Genomic DNA, 27,818 nt, shown 5'->3' with positions numbered 1-27,818 from the left:
CCGGCGCCCCCCGCGCGGCGGTGTCCCCCCCTCGGCGCTGAACGCCGGCGGCGGCCGCGCCCCGGGAGGCGGGGCTGGGCTGAGGGGAGCCCGCCGCGCCGGCGCTTCTTTCCCTCCCCTGCTCCCCCGGGGAAGCGGCTGGCTGCGGGCTGCCTCTCGCTCCCCCTCCCCTCCCTTTTAATTTTTATTTTATTTTATTTTAAGTCCCCTTTTCCCCGCTCCGCGCGGCGGCGGCGGCGGCCCGCCTCCTCTCCCCCCTCGCCCCTGCCGCCGCGGCCCCGCGCCGGCCCCGCCATGGCGACATGAGCCCGCCGGCCGCCGCCGCCGCCGCCGCCCCGGACATGGGGCCCGCACGGTGCTGAAGCGCCGCGGAGGAGCCCCGCCGCCGCGCCCCGCCATGGGGTGCTGATGGCCGGGCCCCGCCGGGCACCCCGCCGCCGCGCAGGGGAGGTGAGCGCTGGGGCGGGAGCGGGGGGCAGGGCGGGGGGGCCCGCGGCGGGATCGGCTGTGCGGGCCCCGCGGCGGCTGTGCGCAGCGCCGCCGTGTAGCGCCCGTGCGTTGCACGGCGGTGCGCGTTGCACGGCGGTGCGCGTTGCACGGCGGTGTGCAAGCGTGCGCGTGCGTTGCACGGCGGTGTGCAAAGCCCGCGCCTGCAGCGCATCTGGCGTGCGGTGCATTGTGCGCGTGTGCCCGGCGCCCCGCGGGTGCACGGCGTTTTGTGCGTGCAAGGCTCCCGCGGCCGTGCAGCGCTCCTGTGTGTGTGCGCGCCCCAGCTGTGACTTCTTGACACAGCGCTGGGCCGCGGGGCTCTTGGTGCTGCACCTAATTCGTTTTTGTTCTCTCGCCTTCGGCTTGTGCGTTGTTTGCAGAGATGGGCTGCCCTCTCCTCTCTCTCGATGGAAGAAGTTTTTCCTTGAAAGAAGAGCGGGGTTGTGTTCTATAAATCTCTCTCCAGAGGAATGAACTAAAGGAGTGAGGCTACTGTCGGTTGTTTCATGCAGACTTGCAAAAAATCCTGCTGAAAACTTGTCTGTAGCACACACAATAACCTGTTTGCTTACCTTCCCCTTTTGACACCGTGAACAACGGAAAAGAGCAATCCTGCATTTCCTCACTCCTAAAAATAAGGGTGTTAGAAAGTAGACTCTTTCGAGCCTGAATTTGAAAGTGCTTTTCAGCATCAGCCTTTGTGTGCTCCCAAAACATCCTTTGCACGGTGTTGTGTGACAGCCCGTGCACGGCACAGCCCCTTCTAAAGACAGAAGAGTGAGATTATTTTATGTACTAAATGTTCAAATGGAGCAAAATCGATGTGGTTGTGTGTCCCCTTCTCCCTGTGAAGGTGGCAGATGTGGCTGTGTTCCCCCTCCCCTGGGGCAGCCCCCTGGCTGGGGCGGCTGCTGCCTCTGCCCCAGTTTCGAGCCCAGGGATGCGTGTATGTGTGCATGCATGTGGAGCCCTGGTTTTGCAAGGTGAAGCCTGGGCAGGAGTTTGTCTCTCAAAAAGCAAATTGCAGCATCTTTTCCTTGTCTGGAGGGGTTGATTTTGGATCCCTGCAAATGATCCGGTTTTGCTTTTAAAGCAGTTGGACTGGCTGGTGAAGCTGGGGGACGGCTGGCTCTCGTCTGTGCCTGTACAGACCTTGGCACAGGATGTGGGAAGATGATCTTTTGGCTTCTCCCTTGCAGGAATTGAACTTCAACATTGTGTGTGTGTATATATATATATTTACTTATAATAATCCTTCACTCCTGTTTAGGGTTTGTGTATAGTCTCATGTGGCACAACTCATCTTAGGTGCTCCTTTTACAATGTCTGTTCTATATTCTTACTGAATCCTGTGCATTGTTTGCTCTTGGTCCTTATTTAAAAATACTCTGAGACGGCATCTGTCCTTGTGCCATTGCCTGGTAAGGCCCTTGCTCTATCAGGATCCTCTCCTCAAAAGCTGCTGCTTTCCTGTGGTTCATGTTTGGGGAAAGAGAGTGACCAAAGAGACCCCCTTGTCAGCCCCGTCCCATGCCCTGACCTTTGCCAGCTGCCGTCCCCTGGTGTGGCTAACGAGGGTTGTGTGGCTCATTTAGGCTGGCTGTGCAGCCCTCCCTTCTGGGCTCTTCTGCACAGCCAGGTGGGGAAGGCGAGCTTGGGGTGGCTCAGGATCATTTTAGGGAAACAGCTGTAGCTCGGTTGTCCATCTCCCTACTTGCTGGGGGCCTTGGGGTGACTCTCTGCAAGATTAACACTTAGACACAATCACCACAAACCTTCTGAAATGTGTTCTTTTCCTATTTTCAAGTTATTTGTTGCCATAATCTAAACAGACATTTATCAATTTAAATAGACTTCAGTCCAAACTTTTCAAGTCAGTAGGTAGACCCAAATATTTAGCTTTTTACAGCTTTGAGCATCTCCCCTGTAACTGCAGTCTCTTACATTTTCCCTTCTCAACTCTTCTGTGCTCACCTGCTTCTTAGCATACCTTGTCCAGGCAACAACGAGGCCGTGAGCAGCATTGGTGCGGTGGAACGTGCCTTCCCTCAGGGCCTGCGCGAGAGATGCTTTCCTTCGCACATCCACAGCAATGCACTGGCTAAAGCGGTAACTCATCTTGACCTCACACTCAGCTGGCTTTTTAGAAGCATGTATATTCACACGTTTAATCTTGGTCTTTCTACATGGCACTTTTTAGGAACTAAGATTAGGCGTGGCTGTGATGCTGATGTAAACTACCCATCTAAACTGGGTGATTAAATAGATTGATACACAATCTGCAGTTTATTTCACACTGCTCTGTAGCCTGCCAGAAATAGATTTTTAAAAAGGCTGGGCAGGACCAGTGTCTTCAGGAAAACTGGATATCGTATTTTGGCTGCCAAATGCTAACTAACCCTTAGGACCCCGTTGCCCAAACTGGGAGCAAAATGTGAGTGGAAGACATGTATCTTCAAATTGAGTGCAACATGGTTGGGGCATCTGAAGGTCTTCCCCTGCAAGATGTAAAACGGGTGTCTAGAACTAACCTGCCCAGGAACAAGTTGTGGCTGTTTTCTTTCGCTCTTGTGACTTTCAGCAGGGCTAGAGAAGATACAAACCCAGGTATTTGTCACCACAACTCCACTGAAGCAGCAGGAAACCCAGGCTGGCCAGAGGAGGTGGATTTCGAGGGGGTTCTGGTTCACTGCAAATGGGGAGTAGCTTCTTTCAGAATTCAGCACAATAACAGTTGTTTTCAAATGCCAAAAAAGCAAGGTGAGGTCATTCAGATGGAAGGAAAAATCTCTGGTGTCTGCCACCTCAGTATGAAGCAGATGTGGTCTGAAATTTTCCCTTCCTGAATGTTTGCTAACTGCAAAAATTGTCAACACCAATTTATTAGCTCTAATGGGGATTTGCACTTGCCATGCAATAAACTCATCTTAAAGCTCACTGATGAATAACATGTTACTGCAGATACTCCATTTTGCTCATCAGCCCAGACATCAAACACTTTCTTTACAGGGATGATGGGAGGTGCTGGATGAAGCCATTTGCCAGAGGCTTTTGTGCCTTTTTGGTGGTATTTTGCTGTATACAGCAGGATCCTGTTTCTTGGCTGTTGTAGCCCTTGACTACAGTGGTCTGTTCCATGAGAACTCCAACCTTTACCTTCCTAACAATTCTGACTGCAAATCTCAGGGTTCAACTGTTCCTAACAACCGCTATGCAGCTGAAGAGCCTGCTTCCCTTAGGGAGGTAACTGCTGTAATAACATGACCATCAAATGCAGCTTAGTCTCCATTGATGAAATAATTGCAAATGTGTCTGCACTTGCATGGATAAAAGCAAGGGGGAAACCCTGGACTTGCCATTATGAACCGGCCCCTTGGACGCACCGTTCTTTTTTTATCAGTACCCCCACCTCCCAAGCGTTTCCTTCCCTGGGTTTATTTTATTTTAGGCTGTAGATTGTCCAGAACTGGGGATACCAAGGCTGTTACATTTGTACTGGTTGGGCAGGAAAGATGAGCACATGGGAAAGGCCAGGACTGTGCCTGTGCCATCCTGTTTTCATGGACAACTGGCATTAGCTCCATTTCCATATTGTCTCAACAAGAGGCTAATTAGTCAGCAAGCTGAAGCTCCTGGAGGGTAATTAAGCTTTATAACTGTGGGTTCTCTTTGGTTGATGAGAAAGAGGAGATGGTACCCTCAGAGCCTAAGAATGCTGCTCTGCAGCTACTGTGCTGTACCTCATAATTGATCTATTGTTTTAACAGCAGATAATTCCTCATTTCCTCATAATTATATCCCTTTTTTAGTAGCTCACACTGCCTCCTGATATTAGCTGTATTCACTGATAATTTACCCTGAAGCCAATCAGGATCTGCAAAGTAACATATTGGCCCTGGTGAGCATTTATGCTTTCACATAAAATTATCTGTTGTTTTTGTCAAGAGGAATCAAGCCATTGTAGTTCTACTTTTTTGTTTTTTTGATGTGGGTGTTAAACTGGGTATAAACTTGTTTGGTTTTGTTGCTGTTCATTTACATTAATGACTGACTACTGCCAAAAGACAAAAAGAACCACTGCCGAATCCTGCTTCTGTGTTTTTGCCCACAGAGGCATTGTATTTATTTGGTTCCAGGGGATTACGTTATTCAAAAGGTGAATGCGTGATGCTTCGAATTCCAAATGCCTGTTGGCCCTTGCTTGTAGAGGGTTAGCTTTTACGAGCTTGAAAGCCTCTGGCCCTATTATATGAAATTACTGCTCACTCACACTTTATGAGCTTGATTTTCCTCAGAGTGACTTACTTCAAGTTACTGTTGATTTATAACAAGTTACACTGGTGATGGGAGAAGTGAATCATACCCTGTGTGTGTTGCTTTTAGGAGACTAGCAGTGAGACATTACATAATGCCAGGTTTGGTTTGCCCCCTCGCCTTAAAAAAAACCAAACCAAAACACAAAACAGAACAAAAAGCAGACAACAAAAAACCCCCTTCCTGTCGTGCTTTCAGCATGTTCTGCCTGAAGCAGCAGAGAGCTGCTCTGGGCACACAGCGGAGCCCTCCCAGCCGTGCTGCTTGGCGCCTAATGCCTGGAAGATCCCAGAAGAGTTGAGGCTGGAAGGGACCTCTGAAGGTCATTTTATCCAACCCACCTGCTCAAGCTGGGTGACCTAAAACCTGTTGCTATGTGCCATGTCCAGATGGCTTTTGAACATCCCCGAATACAGAGACTCCACAACCTCTCTGGGCAAACTTTGCCAGCGCTGTGTCACCCTCACACTGAAGTGGTTCCTTATGTCCCTGTGAGCCAGCAAAACGGAAACCTTTCAGCTGCACACAGGTCTCCAGAGAAGTACCCCAACATGCTGGCTTCCCAGAAAGTGTTTGGAGCATAATGGTACCTCATCACTGTGTCCTTGCTTACATGCAAGTGCTAAAAATAACCAGACTTAAGCCTCATTTTTTTTTTTTTTGTTGATTTTGTGATCTTTTCATGTCATGTGCCCAGCTTGGTGAAGTGGATCCCATCCCTCCCAAGCAGACTCTTTGTCTGCAAATAGGGTCCTTGTGGTCCTAAAACCCAGAACACTGTTGCTGACACCAGTTCCACAGCCAACTGTTGACCTGCACAGAGCATCACCAAGGCCCCCACACCCTTGACTGCCACCCCGGAGTTCCACAGTCACTCGATACTCTCCAGGTTGCCCCTGGCAGTATCGCTGATGCCCCCGTGGAAGAACAGTGCAGGGGGACAGTCAGAAGGTTGGACAAGCCCAGGCAGAGCCCCCACAGCATCTTTTGCTTAAAAGCACATCTGGCTCCTCTTAAGTTTTGAGGGTGATAAACCTGTTCTGTACCTATAAGCTCTTAGGTGGGGCAGGAACCTTCCTTTTAGTCCCAGAAATCACCAGCTTCCACCCTTGCCCAGGTATTTCACTTACCTTGATGGTGGGGGCAGACACTGCCTGCTTCTCAATTGCAGATGGGGGCTGAGGCTCCTCAGGCAGAGAAGTTCCAGACGTGGAACTGTCTGTTGTCCATGAATCTCCCCTGGTGCTGCACATTCACCCCCTTCCTCCCATGACTCCTCCACTTGGCACCACGACTTCTTCAAGATGACTTGCCTCCTGTGGGACAGACAGCCACCTCTCCCAGCCTCAGAGAGAGACCTTGGGTGCTCCCTGCACCCACCATGCCAAGCTCTGCCTGCACCAAAACCTCTACCCTGGTGGGGGCAGGTCCTCCAACATCTGCTGCAGAAACTGCCCACAGTGCGCTACCACCATACCTGGGACTGTTGGCACTGGAACAGGTCTTGCGGAGTCCTCTCACAGCAGCCTTCTACATGTCCTCCATTTGCTGGTGGTGCCTTGGGTCTGGCTCTCATATAGACCTCACCCAAACACTCCCTAAAAGGATGCTGGACCCTCCCTAAATAGGAGGCAGCTGGTTGTGCTTGTTAGAATGTCCTCAGGCCCACAGCCTTGTGGGTCCCCTTATCTTGTCCTTACCCAGCAACAGCGGGCACCCTCAAGTTTCTCAGAGGGTTCCCAGGTGTTCCCCAGTGATCCTGGATCTTGTCACCAAAAGGTCCCAAAGCAGAACCCCGATGTGATACCCCATTGCACGCAAAGGCTCACATTCCTGTCCTGGCAGCACGCCTGTTTCTGAGCGTTGAGGTCCATGTGCTGAGCTCCAGCAGGGCCCGTTCCTACCGAAATGTTAGCGTGAGTCCTTTGCCTGATTTTTATAAACATTGCAAAGAATTTACATCTTCAGGATGCGTCCTGCGTGCATATCAGCAGCCAGATGATGAGCCTGCAGTGCTGAAAGAGTATAAAATACAAGCATTTCTTTTGGAAGCGTTCATAAAAATGGCATAGAGGGGTTTTGGTTTGCAAGGGTTTTGGTTTTGCTTAATTTAATCCATGCAAGCAAACAGCCTCCATCAGTTAATAACTTTTCCTTTGATTTTTAGGTTCAAATAAACCGAAATCTCAAAGCAGAGCTCATTAAAGTATATTGAGTTTCATCTCCTCTTTGCATCAAACGCATACGTTACGCAGCTGGAGCTGGTCTCCTAGGGCTGGTTCCTGAGTTTACCTTTTATCTGTGGTTTCCTTGGTACGTTGCCACACACAGCCTCAAATGGGGAGGGAGCTGGGGCTGAAATGGTTTGTGCGCATCTCTCGGGAGCTGCGTGTGGAACCAAGGGCCCTTCTGGGCCGTGGACAGACTGATCTTGGCAGTTGCCGAGACAAAAAGGAAACGCAAACCTCCTCCGGCACTTCAGCTGGAACCGTTAGGAAAGGGGGCAGGGCAGGCACAGAGCTCGAAACACGCCTGTCTCGCCAGGAGGGAAGAATGGTGACACTGTCTGAAAGTTGGGTCAGGAGTTCATCTTCTACCTTGTTTTTCAGAAGTGCACACTTTGGAAAATATCATTTAAGCTTCCCTTAAATAGGGAAACCCTGGTGTCAGTCACGAGAACGACTCGGGGAACGAAGCACAGCAGAGATTTCTCACAGCTAGTCTGGTTTACAGTCCCCGGGTGCGGGAGAGAATAGACTGGGCAGCAGGCATCGGTTTTACAAAGCAGTGGATGCTGTTAAAAAAGAAATACTGGTGCAGGCTTGTACCTGCAGAGACCCCCTGAGTGACAGCCGTCAGCTTCATACCACTGCGACACCCTCCCTCTTCAAAAATGCCCTTATCCTGGCTTTTTTCCCCTCTATTCTCTTGATGATTTTTTCTTTTTTGCTACTCCTAGGGAATACCGTGAAGAACCCAAGATATTTGTGTTTTCTCCCACATTGCTCTACCAGTCCCAAAGTGCCCGTGGTGCTGTGACAAATTCCATCTGAGCTTTCCTTTTTGAACAGAGCTATTCAAAGAAACAAAGAAAAACCATAAGTGAGACAATACCATCAGTAAAAAAAACCACCATTAGTGAAAAACACAAGTGAAAAATACCATCAGTGAAAACCTTCAGTGAGACAATAAAACCGGAGCCTGCAGAAAGGCGTTTTGGGTCACAGGAGGGATGGGATCAGTGTAATTGAAGCCTGGTGCTCTCCTGGAGGTCCAGGGTTTTTTTAAAACACTCCTTGCAGCACCCATAAAACGGGTGATCATTTCACGTGCAAAAAATCCTAAACCTCGTCGGGTCAGAATGTGCATTTCTCCATCCGGAAAAAAGAGGATTGCCTTGGGCTGCCTGTGCTGCGGGTGTCACAGGCCAGCCATGGAAATGGTGCGACCTCTCCTTTCTTTTGGGGGTGTCTGTAGCGCAGAATAAAACCAGAAGATGGTGGTGGGAAGCATGCAGTGCTCCTGCTCTGTAGTTGCTAAACAGGCCCTGGGATTTCTCTGTTTCCAAACAGACTCAAAAATCCCTCCCATCAAGACATGGCTCTGCACTCCCGCGTCGCAGTTGCAGACCTGTGTTTGTAGCCGGCAGGCTCCTTTAAAATCACTTGGAAAATTTTTTTTTGTTTGGAAAACCGACACTAAAATGAGGTCAACTTCATTTGCGCTCCCAGGAAAGAATCTGGTTGGAGGAAAAGAAGTGGCGAGCATGTGATGTACGTGAGCTCGCTGGAGGATGCTGCCAAAATCCATCAGACAGGCTGGGCTGTCGCAGGTTGTGGAGGTGGCGCTGGGTGAGTCACAGGAGAGATGGCGAGGGCCCTCTTCATTTCCCAGCCTGGATAAAACCACCTCTTGCCAAATTTGGGCCTGTTGGCCGACTTACACACAAGCCAAATACACTGCAATATTATATGCGTACCCGTGGGATGTTTATGTTTGATGCTAAAGCATTTCTCATGGGGGAACGCAAGTCAGTTCATTGCTTCACACGCCTATTTAGATACTGACATTTTAAAGTATCTTCCCAAACGTTTTTCTCGCATTTAACCTGAAAAGGATCATGTATCATCTCACAGCTCTATCGAACTATTTTCACTAACCAGGCTGCAACAAGATTTCCTTTCTACAACTCAGAACTGTTGATCTCAGCCCACGCCGGCCCTCTGCCTATCGCTATCCCATGAGGTGGTGTTTGACAGGTTGAAAAGACAGAAAGCTCTAGGTATTGATTTCCACTACTGAGGCATTCACGGGAAATTCTGCTCTCTAAACTGCAGAAACGTTGTCCTCTTGGAGTTGTTACGTGGCACAGAAATAATGTAAAATTGCAGAGGAAGTTTACGCCTGCTGCTTTTTGTCTTCTCAGATGTAAGCAATGCTGTAGGCGTTCACCTTTGTCTGGCATAAATTTCCACACTGCTTTACTGACACAGGGTGAGGAAAGAGTTAAACTAAGAGACAGCCCCAGATACTAAAATTAACATCCATCCCACCACCCCCAGCCCACAGCTTTGAAATTTCTAATCACGACTTGGAGTTAGACGATTTCTTCTAGCATTGCAAACTGCATTTCCATCATTAGAAATCACAGATGGCTGGAGCTCAGAGGAATTCAGTCTCTTTCCTCTCTTGCTTCTGCTTCGCCTTCCTCCCCCGCCCAGAAAAGTCTGTTTTCAGGTCATCTGTAAAATCGCATTATTGCCTGCTAAAGCTGAAGCAAGATTTGGCTGCTGGTCGCTGAAAATACTTACAAGGTCTGCAGAAATGCATGTGGGGCTTAAACTCTGAAATTACCCCTCCTACCCAGAATAGCCACCTGGATTTATGCACAAAATACAGACAGTGGTTTTTAGCCTGTCTCTAGTCCTAGAGATTTTGTTAATTATTTATGAAATTATCTATTAAAAACCAAAACGACCCAACTCATAACCAACACAAAAGAGGTTTTTCTCATTGCCCTGAATGCTTTCAGTGGTCCTATTTATGGTGCAGTTGTGTTGGCAGAGCTGAATCGCATCTGGAGGTGGGGAAAAATACAGAATTGTGTTGGGAGCTTGTTCTGCCCATGGGTAAAACAGCCCTGTAACTACATCTTCTGTTTGCAAGAGCCACTTTTTATTCTCAGTGCAAGTGATTACAAAGCCTAAAAAGAAAAAAATCACCTATTTTGCATCCTACACAAATATAGACACCCCCCCACCCCCGACCAAAAAGTGTTTCTGGCACCCCAATTACTGCAAACATGAAACCGCTTTTGAAAACCGTAGCCTGCAGCACTTACCAGCGTCGAACTTCTCTAGGGAAACTGAAAGTACCTCTTTAGGTAAAACTAGCTATAAACTTGGATCAAAAAGGGAGATCTTTATGAGATAGGTTACCTTTTGTGCACCAAGTCAGGGTATTTTTAATGGACAAACAGGTGATTTTTTCATGCCTCTCACAAGTGAAAACCTCACAGCAAAACTTTGACTCTCAAATTTCAGAGCAAGATGCAAGCTGCAGCTTGTGTCCTTGCTCGCAGGAGACATCAAACCCAAGCTGAATGTTCTCTTGGCTCGCTTCGCCGTCACTAACTTTCCAACTGGTCTTTAAGAAGTTTCCGTGTAGCCAGTCGACCTTCCCATAAAGATTAAGAAACTGAAAGAACTGTTTGAACAGTGGTTTAGAAACTCCCCAAGTGACCACAGGAAAACAAAGCAAAACTTGCCACCCTGGAGCTAAAGTTTAATTATAAACTAAGGAAGCAGAGGCTTAAAGCTGGGGTGGGTTGTGGTGGCCTGGTCTGACTGTCCCAGCCTCGGCAGTTCTTCCAGCCGTGGGTCTGCGACCTTTCCATGTGTGCGTACTGCTGCTTTTCTGCCACGCTCAGATTTTGTGATCCTCACCTGAGCAGACAGAACAGAGCCCAGTCCCCCCGTGGTCTTCATCCCACTTCGTCCCGCGGCTGTCCCGTTTCTCACCTGGCAGCGTGTCTCGTGTTTTGTGAAGCTCTGCGCACACGTAGAGCATGCTGGCTTTTTTTGAGTGCGCTTATCTGATTAAGAGCTATGTAAATTTAGATGCAAACTCATTCCAGCCCTTGGGCGCTTGGCGAGTGTCCTGGCGCGCTCTCGCTGCTGGAAAAGTCCGCGCACCAGTGTTGCTCCAAGGGAGACTTTCAAGTATGTTGTTGTTCTTTTTTTTTCCTTATAAAGGTTATTGTGCCTCAGCCCTTGCTGATTTACCTCCCTAGTTCAGAAAGGAAAGGTTATTTTTCCTCTCTTCCCTTTAGGACCTCAAGAAAGTTGCCATCGCTACTCACTATCATGTCCCTTGCAGGGCCGTTGGTATTTAGTGCCCAAGGGACTACAGTAGGCAGTACAGGGACAACCTAAAAGGGATCAGGGCACCTAAAAGATCTTCTCTGGGCCCAGAGGCCTGTGAAACCCGTTTGTGTTGTAACTGTGCTGGGAACCATTGTCAGTCACAGCAGAAAGAAAAGTTGCGTGAGGATGCTCACTTTGGCCTGACATTTTTGGTGTGTTTTCTCCAGTGATTTGAGGGGTGGCTAATTACTCTCTCCTTCCTGCAAAATCAAGGAAGGACCATCAATATTTCATATTAGGAGATGTGGTCGGGCTAAATACAGCTGCAGGTGTTTTCCTGCCCGGCGAGGCGCTCGCTGTGTGCTGGCCAGGCCCAGCCTTGGGGCTGATCCCGACATCAGCAGCTTTTGCTGTGCGTGTATCTCACCCTGTGTTACACCAAACACTCACACATGCCTTTAGAATCTTCTCCAATTATGCACCAGCCGGTATGGTCCGAGAGGCTGTAGCTGGTTTAACCCAGTTAGCATTACGTGATCTCCAGGCTCAAATAATAAATAAATCTTTAAAAATATCCACCCATCTTTTGCTCTGCACCGACCTGGAGAAACCCCTTTTCTGGGGTTCTCGAGTTCCAAGAGAGGCTGTGAACGTGCTTCCCTGTTTTCCCTTCAGCATCACTTTGAGTGTCGTCAGGATCACCCCAAGGTTTAAAAAAGACACGCAAAAATCAGTAAAAGGACCTAAATCAGTGGCGGTTCAAGCCACAGTTCTGTTCAGAGTGATGTAGTTTCACCTCTTCCCAGGCAGAGTCCCCCCTTGTCAAGTGGGGAACTTCCAAGAGGGAGTTTTCAGCCCACAGTGACACTGAATCAGCCGTTTGGAGGCTGATGGGACATGGTTTTGAGACACGCTGCAGAGTATTTTGAGCCCGTTCAGGAATTCTGGATCCGAGGTTGTTTCCTCCAGCTGAAAAATCTCTATATGGCCCCGGTCAGCTGGGTCATTGCACCGATGGGCTGGAAGCCTGTGCGGTGTACGCCAAGCCGCTACAGCCTCCCCTTTGTTCACCGAGAAGCATTCATTTTATAAAAATCTAACATAAAAGGGGTTTCTGTTCAGGCTTGACGTTTATTTGCCACTTAAAACCTGCTCGGCTATTAGTGGGGCTTGAGTGTGGTTTTGTGCCTCGTTCAGGTTCTGTGTGAATCACACCCATTAAAATCTCTTGTAAGTTAATAAAGGAAAATATTTGTTCTACAGTTTCCCTTAACTCTGTGAAAGCGCTCTGAATCTTCATTTGTTTAGAGGTGCTGTTGTTATTATTTATAATAAACTGTTGTTTTCGTTGTCAGTTTTGTTTATTTTCTCTGATTCAACATGTTGCCTTATCTCCTGTAAATACAGCACAAACTGTTGTATTAACAAGCTGCTCCGTATGAAATAGCCTGGTGAGCATTTGGCCAATATCCGCCTGCCTCACATTTCACAGGAGCTCACAGAAGGAACTGAAAGTTTAAATAACTTTCCCAGGGATTTGCCCTTCAGGGCTGAATTGTTTTGCCTAAGTGGTTTAATACTGTCAAGAAATTTGCAGCCAGAGTAATGGCAGGCAGCATTAGAACAATTGGAATTACCTTTTTCAATCAGATCATCTTCTCCATTTGAAGGTATGCGGTGGAATTTGTCATCTTTAAAAAAATACAATATTTGTTTTGTTTTTCATTTCAAATTTAGACGTTTCTTGACACATTGTTAGTGCTGAGTGAGCTGTCCTAGGGCCAGAATTCCCTTTTTTCTGTTTGGTGTACAGCAAGGTGTTTTGTTTTAGATTGCGTGCTTTTTATCATCGTTTCTGCCCGTGGAACCAGGTGTTTCTGAATACTGTAGGCCTTGCAGAAATATTCTCTGTCACTTAACCCGGCTTGGATTCTGCCCCTGCTTTGCAAGGGCTGTCCCTGGGTTTGCCGCTTTTTCATTCCCCTTAAAAGGCTTTTCCTATCTAGAATTCAAGATGTGCCCTAGAGTTTTGTGGACCTATGTAACATATTTTCAGAGTGATTAGACCCAAGAGGAACCTTGCTGAACTCCCTGGTATGTTTGCACTGCACGTGAAACAGGTTGCAGTTGAAATCCCCTTTGTATTTGCCGTGCAGCTCTTCTCTCTTCTTTCCTCAAGTATTTTTCACAAAACATCCCTAGTTCTTAGTGCCGCGGGAGAGGTTTTGTCCAATGCTGACAAAGCGGAGAAGTAGGAAGCCTTGAAGTGTCAGGACTGTCCAGCCCACGTAGGTGTTGCAGACCTGCGGCTGGTTTTGGCCCAGCTGCCTCTGGATCTGAGCGACTGGTTGGGCTTTCCCTGGGCAGCTTTGCCAAGCACCCGAGGACCGTGGTACAGATGAGCCTGTTCCATTTCTTGCAGATTCACTCACCTTTGTGCTTTTGCTCGGTTCCCAGACAGGCACGGCTCAGGATTTCACCAGGCTGTCTTTCTTTTGCAGGTAGCTGTATCCAGCTGGGTGGCAGGTGGATCCAAGGGTTACCATGAAGTTTGCAGGACCCCTGGAGAGCCAGAGGTTGTCTCTCCTCCTGGAGACGGCAATCTCTAGGGAAGCTCAAATGTGGAAAGCGCATGTGCCGAAAATTCAGCCCAGTCAGGTAATGTCTCTTCTTCGCTTCATTCATCTTAGTAAAGGCATGAGAGTATCCTCTGGTGTATTTTTATGTGAACAACTTAAGCTGTTGCACGAGAAGTTACCTTCTGCTTGAGACCTGGCAAGTTAGCCTCTGAAGTAAGTCATGACTTTTTTATTTGAGGGACATGCCTACAATCAGGGTGCAGAACACACTGTACAGCATGCAGTGTTACATCTCTGCTGTTCTGGCGAAAGCATGCACATACATTGGTTTAATTACACTCATTTTACAAATTGCACGGATAAGTAGCACATATTTCTAGTGTGCACAACTCTGCAACGGTTCTTAAAAGCAGCTTCATTTTCTTGGACTAAGTTCACCAATAACAGCATCAAAATGCTGGTTGCTTTCCACATGAAACGACGTCTTCTCCTATGAACCTTCACTGCTAGCTTAGCCCAGGCCTCCCCCTGAAACCACATCTTCAAAGCCTGACTTGGCCAAAGCCTTTTCCCATTCTGAGCCAGATTCTTCCCTGGTGCGAATGAGCCTCGTTCTGCAGGGTAGGCTGGAGCCTCACCAGCTGAAGCCAGGTGAGGATCTGGCTTGGTAAGGCTCTGTCTGCTTCAGGAAGAACCTCACTGACCGTAAGAGGACAACTTCTGGAGCAGGGTGCGAGCCCGTGTCGAGGGAGGCAGAGCCAGGTGCTGGCTTGTTCCAGCGAGGAATGTGCTCAAAGGGCTGGAGGAAAATTCAGAGTGGAAGGGACTGCAGGGCGCCCGTAGTCCAGCCTCCCGCCCGAGTTTTGGAGTGGGGAGCTTGGACCAGGTCGCTCATGGCCTTGCAGAGGAGGCACCTGTCTATCCCGTGCGCTCAAAAATGCCTGCGAATGCCACCAACTTCTCTTCAAACCAATATGAGATACGTGAGGATGGTGGTTTAGAAACGCATGTTAACTTCATGGAGTTCTGGTACCTTGTTGCTGGGGCGCGCAGAAATAACCGCACTGTAGTGGGCTCAGATCCAGCCTTGCTGGTCTTGATTCATGTGAAATGTTCACACGACTATGTCGGCTGTTGTCAAAACTAATCAGTGTGGTCACTGGTTTTTCTGCCTGGCAAACGAGAAACTGCTGTTCTGTAGGAACAAATAAGTTTTTAAGGGGCTCAGTATTAGTTTTGTTAATCCACATTTCGGTTTCCAGATAAGTGACCTGGTTGCCAGAGGTGTTTGAGTACATTGTAGCTGTGGCTGTCTTCACACTGTGTACAGCTTAAGACCCGGTTTATGGTAAACCAGCCCGCTATTCCGTGCTGGCAGCATTCCCGGGGTTAGTGATTCTGATGGAGGGAGGTAAAATTACAGTATAACAAGATACGTTAGGGACTCATAGTGTCACCGACCCAGATTCTTGTGTAAAGATTTCACAGGGACAAAGCGCTTGCGTTTTCGCCTTGGTGAAGTAGATCCGGGTGGCTCAGAAGCCACCACCTGCTTCAGACAGTGTTGGTAGCAATCCCTGCCTTGCGCTTGTCCTGCTGCCCGGGCCTCAGGGACTCTGAACGTCACTGCAGCTGAGGTGGCGGCACTGGCCAGGGGTTGTCTGCACTGGGGAGTACTGGGGAAGTTAACCAGAGTTTTGGCAATCTGCTGAGTATGAAACGGGGGGGGCAGCTCTGTGAAAAGTTGGAGTAGGATCGAGGATGGAAACAGCCTGATGGCTAAACCCAGCCTAAGGTTTGCTCTCAACAGCAGAATGTCTGCTCTGGCCTGGACAAGTACCAAGTTGCCCTTTTAGTGTGCAATTATGTGGTGATGATGAAGGATCTCCTCCCCCTTTCTCCCTTGTTCTTCGATAACATCATTGAGATCCATCCTTGAAAGTGTTTCCTGGCCCTTGGTGCTTGTCACCCTCAGCTTTCTGCTCCTGGAATTCCCACCCCCAAAACCATGTTGTCTTTGTAACCTTTTTCTTTATGTTTTCCCTTCATGTCAACTCAGACATTAACTTTTGTCAGCTAGAATGCCACAGTATTAAATGTCTTCTAGCAGTAAATAATCACTCAATTGGGCTGAAATCACTGTGTGCATATGGGTAAAATGCACAAAGGTTGGATTAAAAGAGACCCTAAACACAGTTACTGGTGTGGGGAAGTCCTGACTTGCCACAGTGCAGCTGAACAGCCTGTGTCTGGAGTCACATGAAATAATTCTTTTTGTTCCTACGGTTCGTGGCACCCAGCTTCCCAAACCATCAGTGTTCCTCCACTCCGCGGCGTTCACTTGGTGCTGCTGCAGTGCTGGGTGTTGGGTGTGAATTACCCTGTTTTCTGTGATCTCTGCAAGAAGGTCATGTTCCCTAACGTCTCCTGCCTTCTTTTGAAAACAGTTACATTAGCATAAACCCTCACTTGTGTGAAACTGTTGTTTATTTCCCATGACAGTCAGGAAATCTGCATCCTTCTGTGTATCAGATCTGGCAGCCCAAAGCACCTGTAACTTTCCATTCCTCGCTACAAAGGTAGCCTGACTACAGAAGGGGTTTTTAATGAAGTCATCTGGTTTGCAAATGAGAAAAATGTGACTGTGCCTACAAAACAACTAATGCGCAGATTGGAGATACACCATAACTCTTCTCCAGGAGTAACCTTGCAGTTTTGGCTCTTTACGAGAGACATTTTTGGTTCTAATGTTTAAAGCCAAAACAAATTCTGTTTCTATGTATGTGTCAGAGTTGAGATCTTTTGTCTGAAAACTCCCTATTTCCTACTGGCATGCATATTTCTTTTAGTTTCCCTTCTTTAAACGTAGGGCGCTAGCTCCCAATATTTGCAGTATATCAAAGCCCGATGTCACAGGGGCTTTTCAGCCTGAAAAAACAGGGACCCTCCTAGCGTTTCTGAATGTGGGGTTTTTGTGGTGGATTTATTTTTTTCTCCCTATTGGGTTATACAATATGCAGGTGACATTCACAAGTTTTCATGTGATTCAGGCTTGAGAAATCAAGCAGTAAAGACTGGTCAAAGGTTGATATTTTTTTACATGTTACCAAGTAACTTTGCAGCAGAGAGGTGTGTAAGCCAAGACTTTTGTTGTTATTTGTTTACATAATCAGTGTCACTTCTATAATTTCTCCTTTCTTCCCTGTTACATTTCTTTCTTTCTGTTTTCTCGTTCATTCTCTGTACCTCTTGAGAAATCAGGAGACCTCAGTTTATTTCCAGTTTTTCCACTGTCTCACCACATGACCTTGTGTAGGTCTTTTAACCTTCTGGTGCCTGTTTTATCCTGTGGGCGAATCAGGGACTTGCCATTTTTGTGGAAAACATCGTGAGATTAGTGCATCAGTTGGGGTCACTGGCATCAGGCGAGCAGTCCTGAGCCCGCAAGGGCCATTTGGCCGCGGTGTTTGCAGCGGCCCTTTCAGAGCCCGGCCGGCCCCAGGGAACGTCACATCTTGCTTTGCAAGGAGCCCATGGCGGGACTGGCAGGAGCAAACGGGGGAAAGAGCGAAACAGCTCTGTCTGGGACAGCAGACAGTAAAGAAGAAAATAATTACCAGGTAAGGCGTTTTTCCTAGATTAGGCAGCAATAAAACTGAGTCATGTTTGAGTTCTCAGGTAATACTTTTTTTAGACTGCATTATCCAAAAGTCTGAAGGTTGTGTTATTTATTAATAAAATACCTGCCTGGAGTCCTTCACAGAGGCTTCCCGTTCACTGACAGCATCGAAAGGCACATTCATCCATAGAGTAAGTGACAGACAGCATAGTTTTCGATAAGGAATCAAGCAAATAATTGCAGGAAGCAGGTCAATGTGAGGTAGTCCTGCTTTACGCAAGGAAGAGAGAGCAGTTGCCGTCCCTCCACTTCCCCATTTGTGTCGCAAACACATTCTGCCAGCTCTGCAATTCCTGCAAGGCGGCTTGTTTGCGTTTGTGCTGAAACAGAACCGATGGCTTCACACACTGTTGTGCTCTGAAGAGGTGGGAAATAGCATCGCATCTTCTTGCTGTGCTCGGTGGGATGTTTCCTGCCTCCCGAAAGGCCTGAAAATCCAGGTCTGAAATCCCCCGTGCATCACGCCGCTGCCTGCTGGCTCCTGCTGCGGTGAGCCGAGCGGCGCCTCTGCCGATACCTGACCGGGCCGGAGGAAAGCACTCGAGCACCTGGGGCGGCTGGATGGCGCTTTTCCAATGGCACGAGTCATGCACACATCTGCTAAACTTTGGTGCTGGGACGGGCAGCCGGATCTGTAGGTCAGGCTTTGCTCTGATCTGCCAGCCGGAGGAGACGGATTGTCCTTCATTCCCGAGGCCGGTGTCAGGTCTGCCTTGGGGCAGCCAGCTGCTGCTGCGTGGAAACAGAGCCTGCCCCTGCTGGGCTCGGATTAATTTTCCCTAATTAAAGCCGTCGCACTAGGCTACCGTGCTCTTCCACCCCAGGGGTTAAGTTTTCAACTGCATATTTGTGGCAGCAAAACAAAGAGCTGGCCACGCAGAGATGCGGTGAGCGGCAGAAGGCGACGTCTATGGGAAAGCACCTCCACACCAAAGAGGAACTTTTGCTTTCCTGCCCAAAGGGACTTTCTCACTTTCAGCCACCGTAATGTCTCATTTTTGCTTTTAATTTTGTATAACTAAGGAACAACAATCTCACTGCTTAATTAATTTTACTGTGCTGCATTTCTTACTTGCATTACTTGGATGATGTAGGTACGCCTTGGAGAGAGAGGGATGAAGACCGATACATTTGTGGGAAGCACAGCGGGGTGCGAGGGTGCGGTGGGACCAGCTCTCATTCCTGCTGCCTGTCTCGTCTCCTCAAACTTCCCCGGTGCTGACGGGGGAGCTTTAAATTCACCTGGTCCCTCTGTGTGAGGGAATTCCTGCCCTCACCATTTAAAGCCAGCTTCTGAGTGTGAAATGTTGCCTTTTGTCCTCACACTGCCCTGAAGGATAAGCAGATATAAGGACAGACCCTGGGAAAACAGAAAGGCAGCACGGAAAGACGATCTCCCCCTTCCCAGCGATGCTGTTTTTAGGAGAAGACCCAACCTTTTGCTTTGGCAGGCGCAGGGAGCCCTGAGCCGGGAGCTACCAAAGCCGATGCCTGTTTCTGCCGGGATCTACCGGCAACTGTGGTTCAAGAGTCAGAGGCAGGTTTTTAAAATCCTGTTTATTTTGTTGGCTGGGAAGGTTTCAGGTTGTTTTTAGCAGGTACACGCAGAGCTTACCAGCTGGATTCACCCAGACACTGCATTTCCAAACTAATCCTTTAAGCTACTCAAAACCCTTTTAAATCTGCAATATTGTCCAAACCCAGCTGTGGTTATAAAGCCCTTTTGTGTGGCTTCGTCTCCTTCCATTTAAAAATAGGTGCAATGAATAAAGCACTAAGGAACAACTTCTTAACTACCACTCTTCCATTTTCTAAATATTTTAGGTTCAGCTGCAGAGTCCTCACTTTGCTACAGGAAAAGTATTTTTTATAAGGACAGACAGTATTGCCCATTTTTCCCCCCAGATACATTTCAGGTCCCTGTCCCGCTGTCTGAAAGATGATGTTATTAGCAGCGCATTAATAAACCCGCTGCTGTGCCACGCGTTCCCTCTCCTCCCAGCGCACATTGAGCCAGCATTTCTGGAACGCCGCAACACGCTGCAGACAGCAGGTGTGCTGCCCCTCCTGGCGCTCGGATTGCACCCTTCAACTGCAACAACAATTTTAGAAAGAAGCAGTATTTCTTGGAATTGAGGAAACAAATTGTCTGTCCTGAAAAATGGTAGGTGCTTTTTAGAAAGCCACACGATAGCCAGGTCCAGAGGCCCAGGCGGTTTGGACACACGCTGCTGCTGATGCCACTGTCCCAACAGGGCTCCAGGACAGCAAACACAGCAGGACTTTGTTCTCGGAGGAGCACCTGACACGGTTTGCAGGCAGAGGGGGAGTATCTCTTAATTAGCTCAACCAGTACAGCTGGAAGAAACTGCTTTTGATTACACAGCCCTATGTCTTTAGACTAGATCCCTGCCCCAGCAGCATTGGTACCGTTGTGTTTTTCTGAAGGAACTGGGTGCCCACAGCTCAGTGGGACTCGTACCCATGAGCAGCAGCCAAATTCAACCCCATGACTTGAGCTCCGCCACCTTCCCCGCTCTGTCCCACTCGGGGGAGCCCAGCAGCGGGGAGGAAGTGAAGCACACAGTAAAGATGTCAGGCCGTAAGAACAACCAAAGGTGTGAAGCTGCTCTGTTCTCACAGATGTTCTTGGCTCCAAGGCAGCAGACCCATAACAACACACGTTATTGTCTCTGTGAGGCACACAGTAGGTACAACAGCGATGGATAGAGCCTGAAGTATTTATTTTGCATCAGTGTTGGGTGTTTTTATCCTCTAAAATGGTGCTATTCCTGATGGAGCAGCTAGAACCCAGCCCAGCTATGATTTTTGTTTATTTTCTGTAGTGACTGTTTTGTTTCTTTCTCTTAAACCCTCTCTCAGCAGCAGCCAAGCTGCCGCAAGGATTACAAGAACTCTGAGTGAAGCAGAACACATTTGTTTGGTTTCACTTCTTGCTTTTGGACACATCCTCACTAACCACCCCAAATAATTCTCATTAAAGTCAGACCAGACATTTACCCGGTTGAATTGAAAGGCTCTAGAAAAGCTGTAACTATTTTAGTGAACCCAAAGATTTTATGTCAGTGACTGATGCGTGTTTGTGTTTGAAATGCAGCTGTTGTCCAAACGGATCAATGGTGGTGACCTGTGCCAGAAGTTAAACCAACCAAAAAAAAAAAAAAAAAACCAAAAAAACCCAACACCAAACCCAACCTTTTTTTAGGTGAAATTGTATGCGTTTTGGCCTCAGTTCACAGGCATCTGTACTGCTAAAGGTCTTTTGTAAACTGCTTGGAATTTTCTTTTTTTAACATATACTGAGCTAAAAATATCCCCATAACTTGAAGGAAAAATAAACCTTTCCTCTTAAAATAGCAACTCAGTCCCTCCCCTCTTGTGTCTGCCAGGAGCTGTGCACCCACCTGGCTCCCAGAACAAGGCTGGTTTTGTTCAAGCCGGGCTTTGCTGTGTATCTGTGTGGCTCTAAAAAAAAAAAAAAAAAAAAAAAAAAAAATAATCTCTCTTAGAGCTAAGCTGGAGGATACACTGTCAGTATTTGAAGTACCTGAGAAACCACAAGACATCTTTGCTCTTGTCCCCAACACACAGTAACATCTGAGCGTTGCTGGATGTTGCTGTAAGGAAAGGTGTCTTTTCTGGGGCACATTTCTTGGGACAGAGTAAGTAACTGCAAGAACAAAGTGGTGATTGAGGCTGGTCTGAGGCTCGCCCTTTCCAAAGGAGCCTTTGTTTCCGTGCTGAATAACTCCTGCAGAGGTGAAGTGTTTGGTCTTTTCTGACTTACTCAGTATGTAAGAACAGTTTGTTTTTTCTCCAACAGGATGTAGCCATTTCTCCCAAGCAGAGGGATGAGGTCATCCAGTGGCTGGCCAAGCTCAAGTACCAGTTCCACCTTTATCCAGAAACGCTCGCCCTGGCCATCAGCCTTTTGGACAGGTTTTTAGCTGCAGTAAAGGTAAACATTGACGGATATGTCAGCCCAAAGAGACGGAGACCACCCCCGTGGCTGTTTCTGGGTACAGTCGGAGTGGCGTGGCTGTATGGAACCACATCCTTCCCTGCTCTGCTCTCACTCTCTTCCTTTTTTCACATGTACATAATCAGATGCTACCTGCACTACTCCAGGGGCATAATTTGGGGTTGTGGAACCGGCAGCACACGCTGCCACCAGGAACGTTGGGAGGCAGATCCTTTCCGTAGGCATTTTTCACCTGGTGGAAAGTAGCCATAGGTTTAATGAAAACACGTGGTTCTCAGGGAACTGACCTCAGTGCTTATACCTACCAAAAATATATTCCCTCTTTTTTCTGTCTGCCTATTGCCTTCATGTAATGCAGCTCATTAGTTTAAATGTATACTCACCTGAGGAAAAGCAGCACCCTTCCGTGTGCTGTGCTCGGGCCGTGTTTTGCATCCGTGCAAACGTCTGAACAAGCTGTTGGTCAACTCACAATCCCCGGCCTCAAGTCGTGCAGTCGGGCTTTGGGAGCCTTATCTCTTGCCGTATTTGCTCAGTTCCATTCTGTGCCTGGCAGATCTGCAGTCTCATCTGCACGTGTGTCTGATCTCATTACCAGCACCAGTAGGTAAGCAGTATGGCTTAGAACAGCTAAGCAAAACAGTGTACTCTCAGGCTGTGCCCCTGCATTTCAATGCGACCCAGTTTGGTAGAATTCAAGTGACATCATCCATTAACCTACCCTTTAAATATTAATAAACATTGATAATGTTTAAATTACAAGCCATGGAAGTTTTAAAGGATATCTTAAGTAGCTGATGTACTGAAACACTGAGATGGGAAATAGATTTGAACCTCTCAACAGCCAATGCCCTCAAGTACAGCTTTTATTTCAGTAACTTGCAGCAGCCAAGGAGTCTGCAAGGAAAGTAGGAGAATGAGTAAGAAGTCGCTGTGTGCGTCAGGCAGCGAGCAGGAATGCTGAAAGGTGTTTGTCTGGGTGAGCTCATGGCTTTGTGCGCCCTCCCCGTTCTCCTCTCCCATAAAGCCGTCATTCCTCTGATGCAGCTTCACTTCTGTTTTGTTTGTTTGGGGTTTTTTGTGTGGTTGTGTTGTTTTTTTTGGGTTTTTTGTTTTTTTTTTTTTTTTTAACCAGGTGCTACCACATGGGATTTTTTTATTAAGATGACTAGCCTCTAGAGAGAGAGCACTTGGGAACAAGAGGTGACAAAATTAACGTTAAAAGTAATATGGAAAACACAGGGAAGAATAAGGTTCCCTGATGGTAGGAACCTGCTCTAGACATCTGCTTTTCCCTGAATACACAGGTGTCCTTTTTTGCTGCACATTATTTTATGCTAACTTGACAGTTCCCTTTGAAGCTGCCTACACGGTCAAGAATAAGTTAGTCTTGCCCTGAGGGAATTCATTCTCATTGCTTTCAGCAAGACCTGAATGCACAAGCAGACGTGTGCATGTACCCCCTGCCCCAAGCATGCGTTCTCTGCACGTGTTGAAGTTTAAATGGCACTGGAAAGCCAGTGCTTTAGGCATAGCATTGTCCTTTTTAAGTAACTGAGGCTGACTGTAGTAAAAACAGTCATTTTGGACACAATCCTGGGTTATTCTCTTGTCTTCTGGTGTTGTGAATTTCCTGACAGCTCATTGCATGAGTGTAACACCCAAGATCTCACCCTTCAGCCACCCCATAGCTCTGCTTTATGTGCTTCATTTTACTTACCAAGAATTAATCATGGCAGCAGTTTACATCCTACATGGATTTTCACTTTGCTTTCAGCATCTCCTGATGTGGCCAGAAGAGCAGCTGCCAGCAGACTGCTGGAGGTGGGACAGGGCTCTGCAGCTGTCAGCTCCGGCACGACGAGGTTCAGAAACCTCAGTGCCCCGCGTTTCCCAGCGCCCAGCCGCTGTGGAGCAGGGAATGCATCCTATTGCACTTCCTGGGGTCTTTACACTGATGTTGGAAACTACGTCCTTTGTCAGGAGGTCAAACTGAGAAAGATAGCTACTAAACAAGAACTCCAGCAGATGTGCCACATTTAAAGTGTGGGCTTGGTCTGGGCCCAGCACAGGGACTGCCTGAATCCTCACAGCCCATGCATGCTGCTTCCCCCCACCCCTCCAAAAAGGAGTTTCCCATGCACATTAAAAAAAAAAACCACAACACACACCACACCAAAAACCAAAACACACCCTTTCCCCTCCAAATTTCACTTACCTTCCCTAAAACAACAGACAGTGGAAGGGACCAGCTCTCCCTCAATAGTCCCCTGGGCCACAGTTTTGAGAACTGCACTACAAAATTAGAGTGGTGATTTTTGTGGGTGTTTTATACTTCCCTAGGCAAGGACAGCATTTTTCAATTCTCCTTTTCTCCATCCTCCCGTGTGTCTGACCCCCCTTCAGCTCTGCTGCAGCAGGTACAGGGGGGCAGTGGTTCTGTGCCAGCTGACAATCTGGCCCTTCTGGTTTTCTCCTTCCTATTCCTACTGCACTGCCTAAACATGAGCTCTTTGCACTCAGCGCTGCACGCCGGTGGGTGCCAGTTTCCATCGCAGGCTGGCAGGCCACTGTTGTGCCTCACATCACCACGTACGGATTTCTGCTTGGCACGACTTGCCACTGCCGCGGTGCAGCTGGAGGTCAGCCTGCTGATCCACAACACGCTGCGTGGGCAGGGGGCCTGGGGGCTCAGGATGTCTGACCAGAAGGGATTATGCATCGTTTTTGCATCGCATTCACACAGGGACTTCTCTGCTCTTCTGTATCCTAGGCCCGTCCAAAGTACTTGAACTGTATTGCAATCAGCTGCTTCTTCCTTGCTGCAAAGACCATTGAGGAAGATGAGGTAATTTTTTTGTTCTTAGCTACCTTACCATTGTCTGAATACATTCTCTTCCAGCCCTGCCTTTGCTTGCACTTGCCACAACAGGAATGAAGCATTTTGTATAGTTTTTATAATGATTGGTTCTCTCATTTCTTTTTTTGCATTGGCTTTTGCAGAGGATTCCAGTACTGAAGGTGTTGGCTCGGGACAGCTTTTGTGGTTGTTCTCCAGCTGAAATTCGCAGAATGGAGAAAATTATCCTGGATAAACTGAACTGGGATCTTCACATGGCAACGCCACTGGATTTCCTTCATATTGTAAGTAAGGGGCTATTTACATTCTTTCAGGTGTCAGTTGCTGTACATTATGTATTGAGAGGTACCTAGACAAAAACGTTACCTGTAGGGGAGCAAAGACTTCAGGATGTGTTCATAATTAAAGTAGTTTCTAAGACAGAAAGCCTTACCAGAGAATTTCAGAGGAGACTTGTGACACCTGGAGCACAACTTCCAAAACATGGGCCTGCCATCTGACAATCTGGCCTGTTCTGAGGCACATCAAGCCACACACTAAGACTCAGAGCTCCCAAAAACTTGCGCCTAAGTCTCAACTGCTAGTGGTTTTGCTCAAAGCTAAATGCCAGGCAGCACAAAAACAATTAGCGGAACCAAGGGGAAAGCACTTGCTCCAGAATGGCATTTACCAGAGAATCAGATGCTTATCTAAGAGAAGGAAGTAAAGTACCCTAAAGTTCTCTCTGTTGAATTTCTTTCTTCTGCTTGGTCGAGAAAGTTTTAGTGTAGGACACCAGAACTGCCAAACCTGCGCTGCTGAGAGAGAACAGTGGAAAGGGATGGCCTTTTGCAGAGCCTTCAGAATCCTGGTCCCCAAGCAGACAATGCATATGATAGCAGGCCCTGCCAGAGACGCTGCACCAAGCTGTTGGTATCTTCAACATTAGGGTTTTTGTTTGGTTGGTTTTTTTACGTGGTGTGGAAATTGCCTTGATGGTTAAGCTAGAGGATGCTTCTGCATCCAAGCCGTGTCACATGCTGTTCTTGAGGTCCGAGCCAGCTTTGCCTGTCGCTGACACCAGCCCCCTCATGCCCTTGTTTCCCCCGCAGTTCCACGCAGTCGCGGTGTCCAACAGGCCTCAGCTGGCGACCATCCTGCCCAAGCTGAGCCCCTCGCAGCACGTGGCGGCGCTCAGCAAGCAGCTGCTGCACTGCATGGCCTGTTACCAGCTGCTGCAGTTCAAGGGCTCCATGCTGGCGCTGGCCATCGTCAGCCTGGAGCTGGAGAAGCTGCTCCCCGACTGGCTGGCTCTCATCATCGAGCTGCTCCAGAAGGCACAGGTGAGGCGGGGAGGGGGCCGTGGGCTGCCAAGGATGCATCTTACTCAAACTCTGCTGATCCACGCCAGCCGGGGCTTTCGGGTCTGTAGCTGCTGATTGCTGCCTGCAGTTATGCTTTTGTGAGGACAGTCGTGCCCAAAAAGACGGTTCTGCAAAGCGTTAATCTTGACTGCATGCAGTAGGTGCAAAGGGAGGAACTGCGTGCCCTGACAGATACAGGCTGATAAAAGATGCACAGAAGCCTTTTAATATCGGAAAAGTTTTTTTCCCCCCAATGTTGCTATGACATCTAAGATGGAGCAGGCATATCTTAAGAAGTCATCATGTTGGTGGGGTGGGTTTTTTTGGTCCTTTTATTACTTACTTTCTCCTGCATCCAGCATATCATTGAGAAGCTATGTACCAGGCAGCCAGTGTGTTCAGGGCACCAGCCCTGCCCTGCTGGCCTCTCCTCTTGGCAGCAGCAACCCCGCAACACCAGTACCTGTGCTTGTCTTCCCTCTCCAGATGGACAGCTCGCAGCTGATCCACTGCCGGGAGCTTGTGGCACATCACCTTTCCACTCTGCAGTCTTCTCTGCCGCCCAATCCTGTATATGTCTACAGTCCCCTCCAGCACACCCTGGTGACCTGTAACAGAGGAGCGTCCAAGCGCCAGCCCTCCTCTGTCCCAGGGCCAGGTTTGTCCCAGGACAACGGCCGGCCAGAAGTGCCCGTCACAGGTACAGCCGCGCTCTACCCGCGTCTGCCAGCTCCCAGCGGTTGCAAACAAGCCTCCACTAAGCGCAAAGTGGAAGAGATGGAAGTGGACGACTTCTACGATGGCATCAAGCGTCTCTACAACGAAGACATCGCTCCTGAGGTAGTGGCTCTTGAAAACGTGGGCTCTGTTTGCGGCGCTGACGTCTCGAGGCAGGAGGGCAACGCGTCCCCTTGTCCACCTTTGCAGCCAGTGTCTGTCATGTAGCTGTGAGCACACACCACCCGCTCGCCGCAGCTGCTCTCCAGAAACCACGCAGGACCTGCACCCTGCGTGGCGGTGGGGGGAGAAGGGGCCGTACCTTCTCAGGCTGAACTGAAGGGAGCCAAAAAAGAGAAAAAAACAACCCACACGAAAAACCCTTTTTTGATTTTTTTCCTTGTGCGGCTAATTATAGTTCCACTATTTAAGCACTTAAAAACACAAAAAAAGTATAAAAATCTAAAAACCAAAAACCAAACAAAAAAAAGTAGGAAAAATTGTTTTTCTAGTGTTGTCAGTTCCACTGTTTTTCTGCTCCTGTGTGTTGTAACCCATTCTCCATGTCCACGAGCTCACACCAGTCGTGCAGAGTTGATCCAGGTTTCCCAGCCAACTAATGCCTCTCTGATCCGATTTCCATCTGCTCCTTGCTCCCTTTCTGCTTGCTCCTCTTTTAATTCTCAGCAAGTCTCGTGCATGATGTTCTGTACTACCTGACCTTCACGACAGCTTCTTTCTTTCCAAAGAAAAAGACCTTTTTTGTTTTGTTAGCACTTGGGTGTTTAAATGTGATAACTTTTAAAAAATGGATCTAAATAAAAGGTTAGTCAGGGAAAAGAAAAAAAAAGGTAAAAACACCAACAATGCTTGCAAACTGCTCCACACTTCAATAATAACCACAGGAGTGTGAATGTACTCCAGAAAAACGAGGGCAGCTGCCACTCTGTACCTTACACAGAGAGTTCTCCGAGTTAAAACAGTTTGCATTTTCCAACACAGAAAGCAGTTAACAGATTATGTATCACTTGTACAAAATTATGTTTGTTCTTGTTTGCGCCAAGGAACGTCACACTCTGTGAATTTTCACCAACATTTGACTCTCTCTGTCAAGTGTAAACCTTGACTTCTGCAGGCTCTGTTTTTCCCCTGTACGTTTATAAGCTCAGCATGCGACCAGCACCGCTTGCTGAGGTGCTGGGGCGGCTCCATATGCCTGAGGTTGGAAAGATGTGTCATTACCAGCCACAAAACCCAAACAAAAGCCCCTAACCCTAAGTTTTGTGTTCGCGTCACTTCTAACCAAGAGTAAAACCTTTAAAAAACTTGTCTTTTAAATGTTACACCTCTGTTTCTCAGAATGACCTCTCCCAATTGTAAGCTCTCTCCACAGCCCTGAGGAAGGTATCGTATTTGAGCCATTGTACTGATGAAAGCCTTCTGGTAGCAATAAAGAAAGTTGTCCTGGA

General features: G+C 48.1%; 1 protein-coding gene across 1 annotated transcript; it reads left to right on the top strand.

The window, feature by feature from the left end:
• Nucleotides 1-67: 67 nt before the first annotated feature.
• On the top strand, nucleotides 68-27,818 carry CCNI (cyclin I). The gene is made up of 7 exons (XM_065633850.1): nucleotides 68-450; nucleotides 13,670-13,826; nucleotides 21,271-21,405; nucleotides 24,203-24,277; nucleotides 24,433-24,573; nucleotides 25,381-25,611; nucleotides 26,119-27,818. Exons 2-7 carry the CDS (start codon nucleotides 13,713-13,715, stop codon nucleotides 26,575-26,577), a joined length of 1,155 nt encoding a protein of 384 aa, XP_065489922.1. The 5' UTR covers nucleotides 68-450; nucleotides 13,670-13,712; the 3' UTR covers nucleotides 26,578-27,818.

The sequence above is a fragment of the Caloenas nicobarica genome, chromosome 4 (genome assembly GCF_036013445.1).
Source record: "Caloenas nicobarica isolate bCalNic1 chromosome 4, bCalNic1.hap1, whole genome shotgun sequence".
Classification (NCBI taxonomy): Eukaryota; Metazoa; Chordata; class Aves; order Columbiformes; family Columbidae; genus Caloenas; species Caloenas nicobarica.
Note: the sequence above shows the minus strand (reverse complement) of the source record. Positions and strands in the feature narration are given on the sequence as shown.

Excerpts from the sequence above, each read along its gene's own strand:
- CCNI (XM_065633850.1), top strand. The coding sequence starts at position 13,713 with ATGAAGTTTGCAGGACCCCTGGAGAGCCAGAGGTTGTCTCTCCTCCTG. Across the intron at positions 21,406-24,202 it reads GGTTTTTAGCTGCAGTAAAG|GCCCGTCCAAAGTACTTGAA; the intron begins GTAAACATTGAC and ends TCTGTATCCTAG. Across the intron at positions 25,612-26,118 it reads AGCTGCTCCAGAAGGCACAG|ATGGACAGCTCGCAGCTGAT; the intron begins GTGAGGCGGGGA and ends TTCCCTCTCCAG.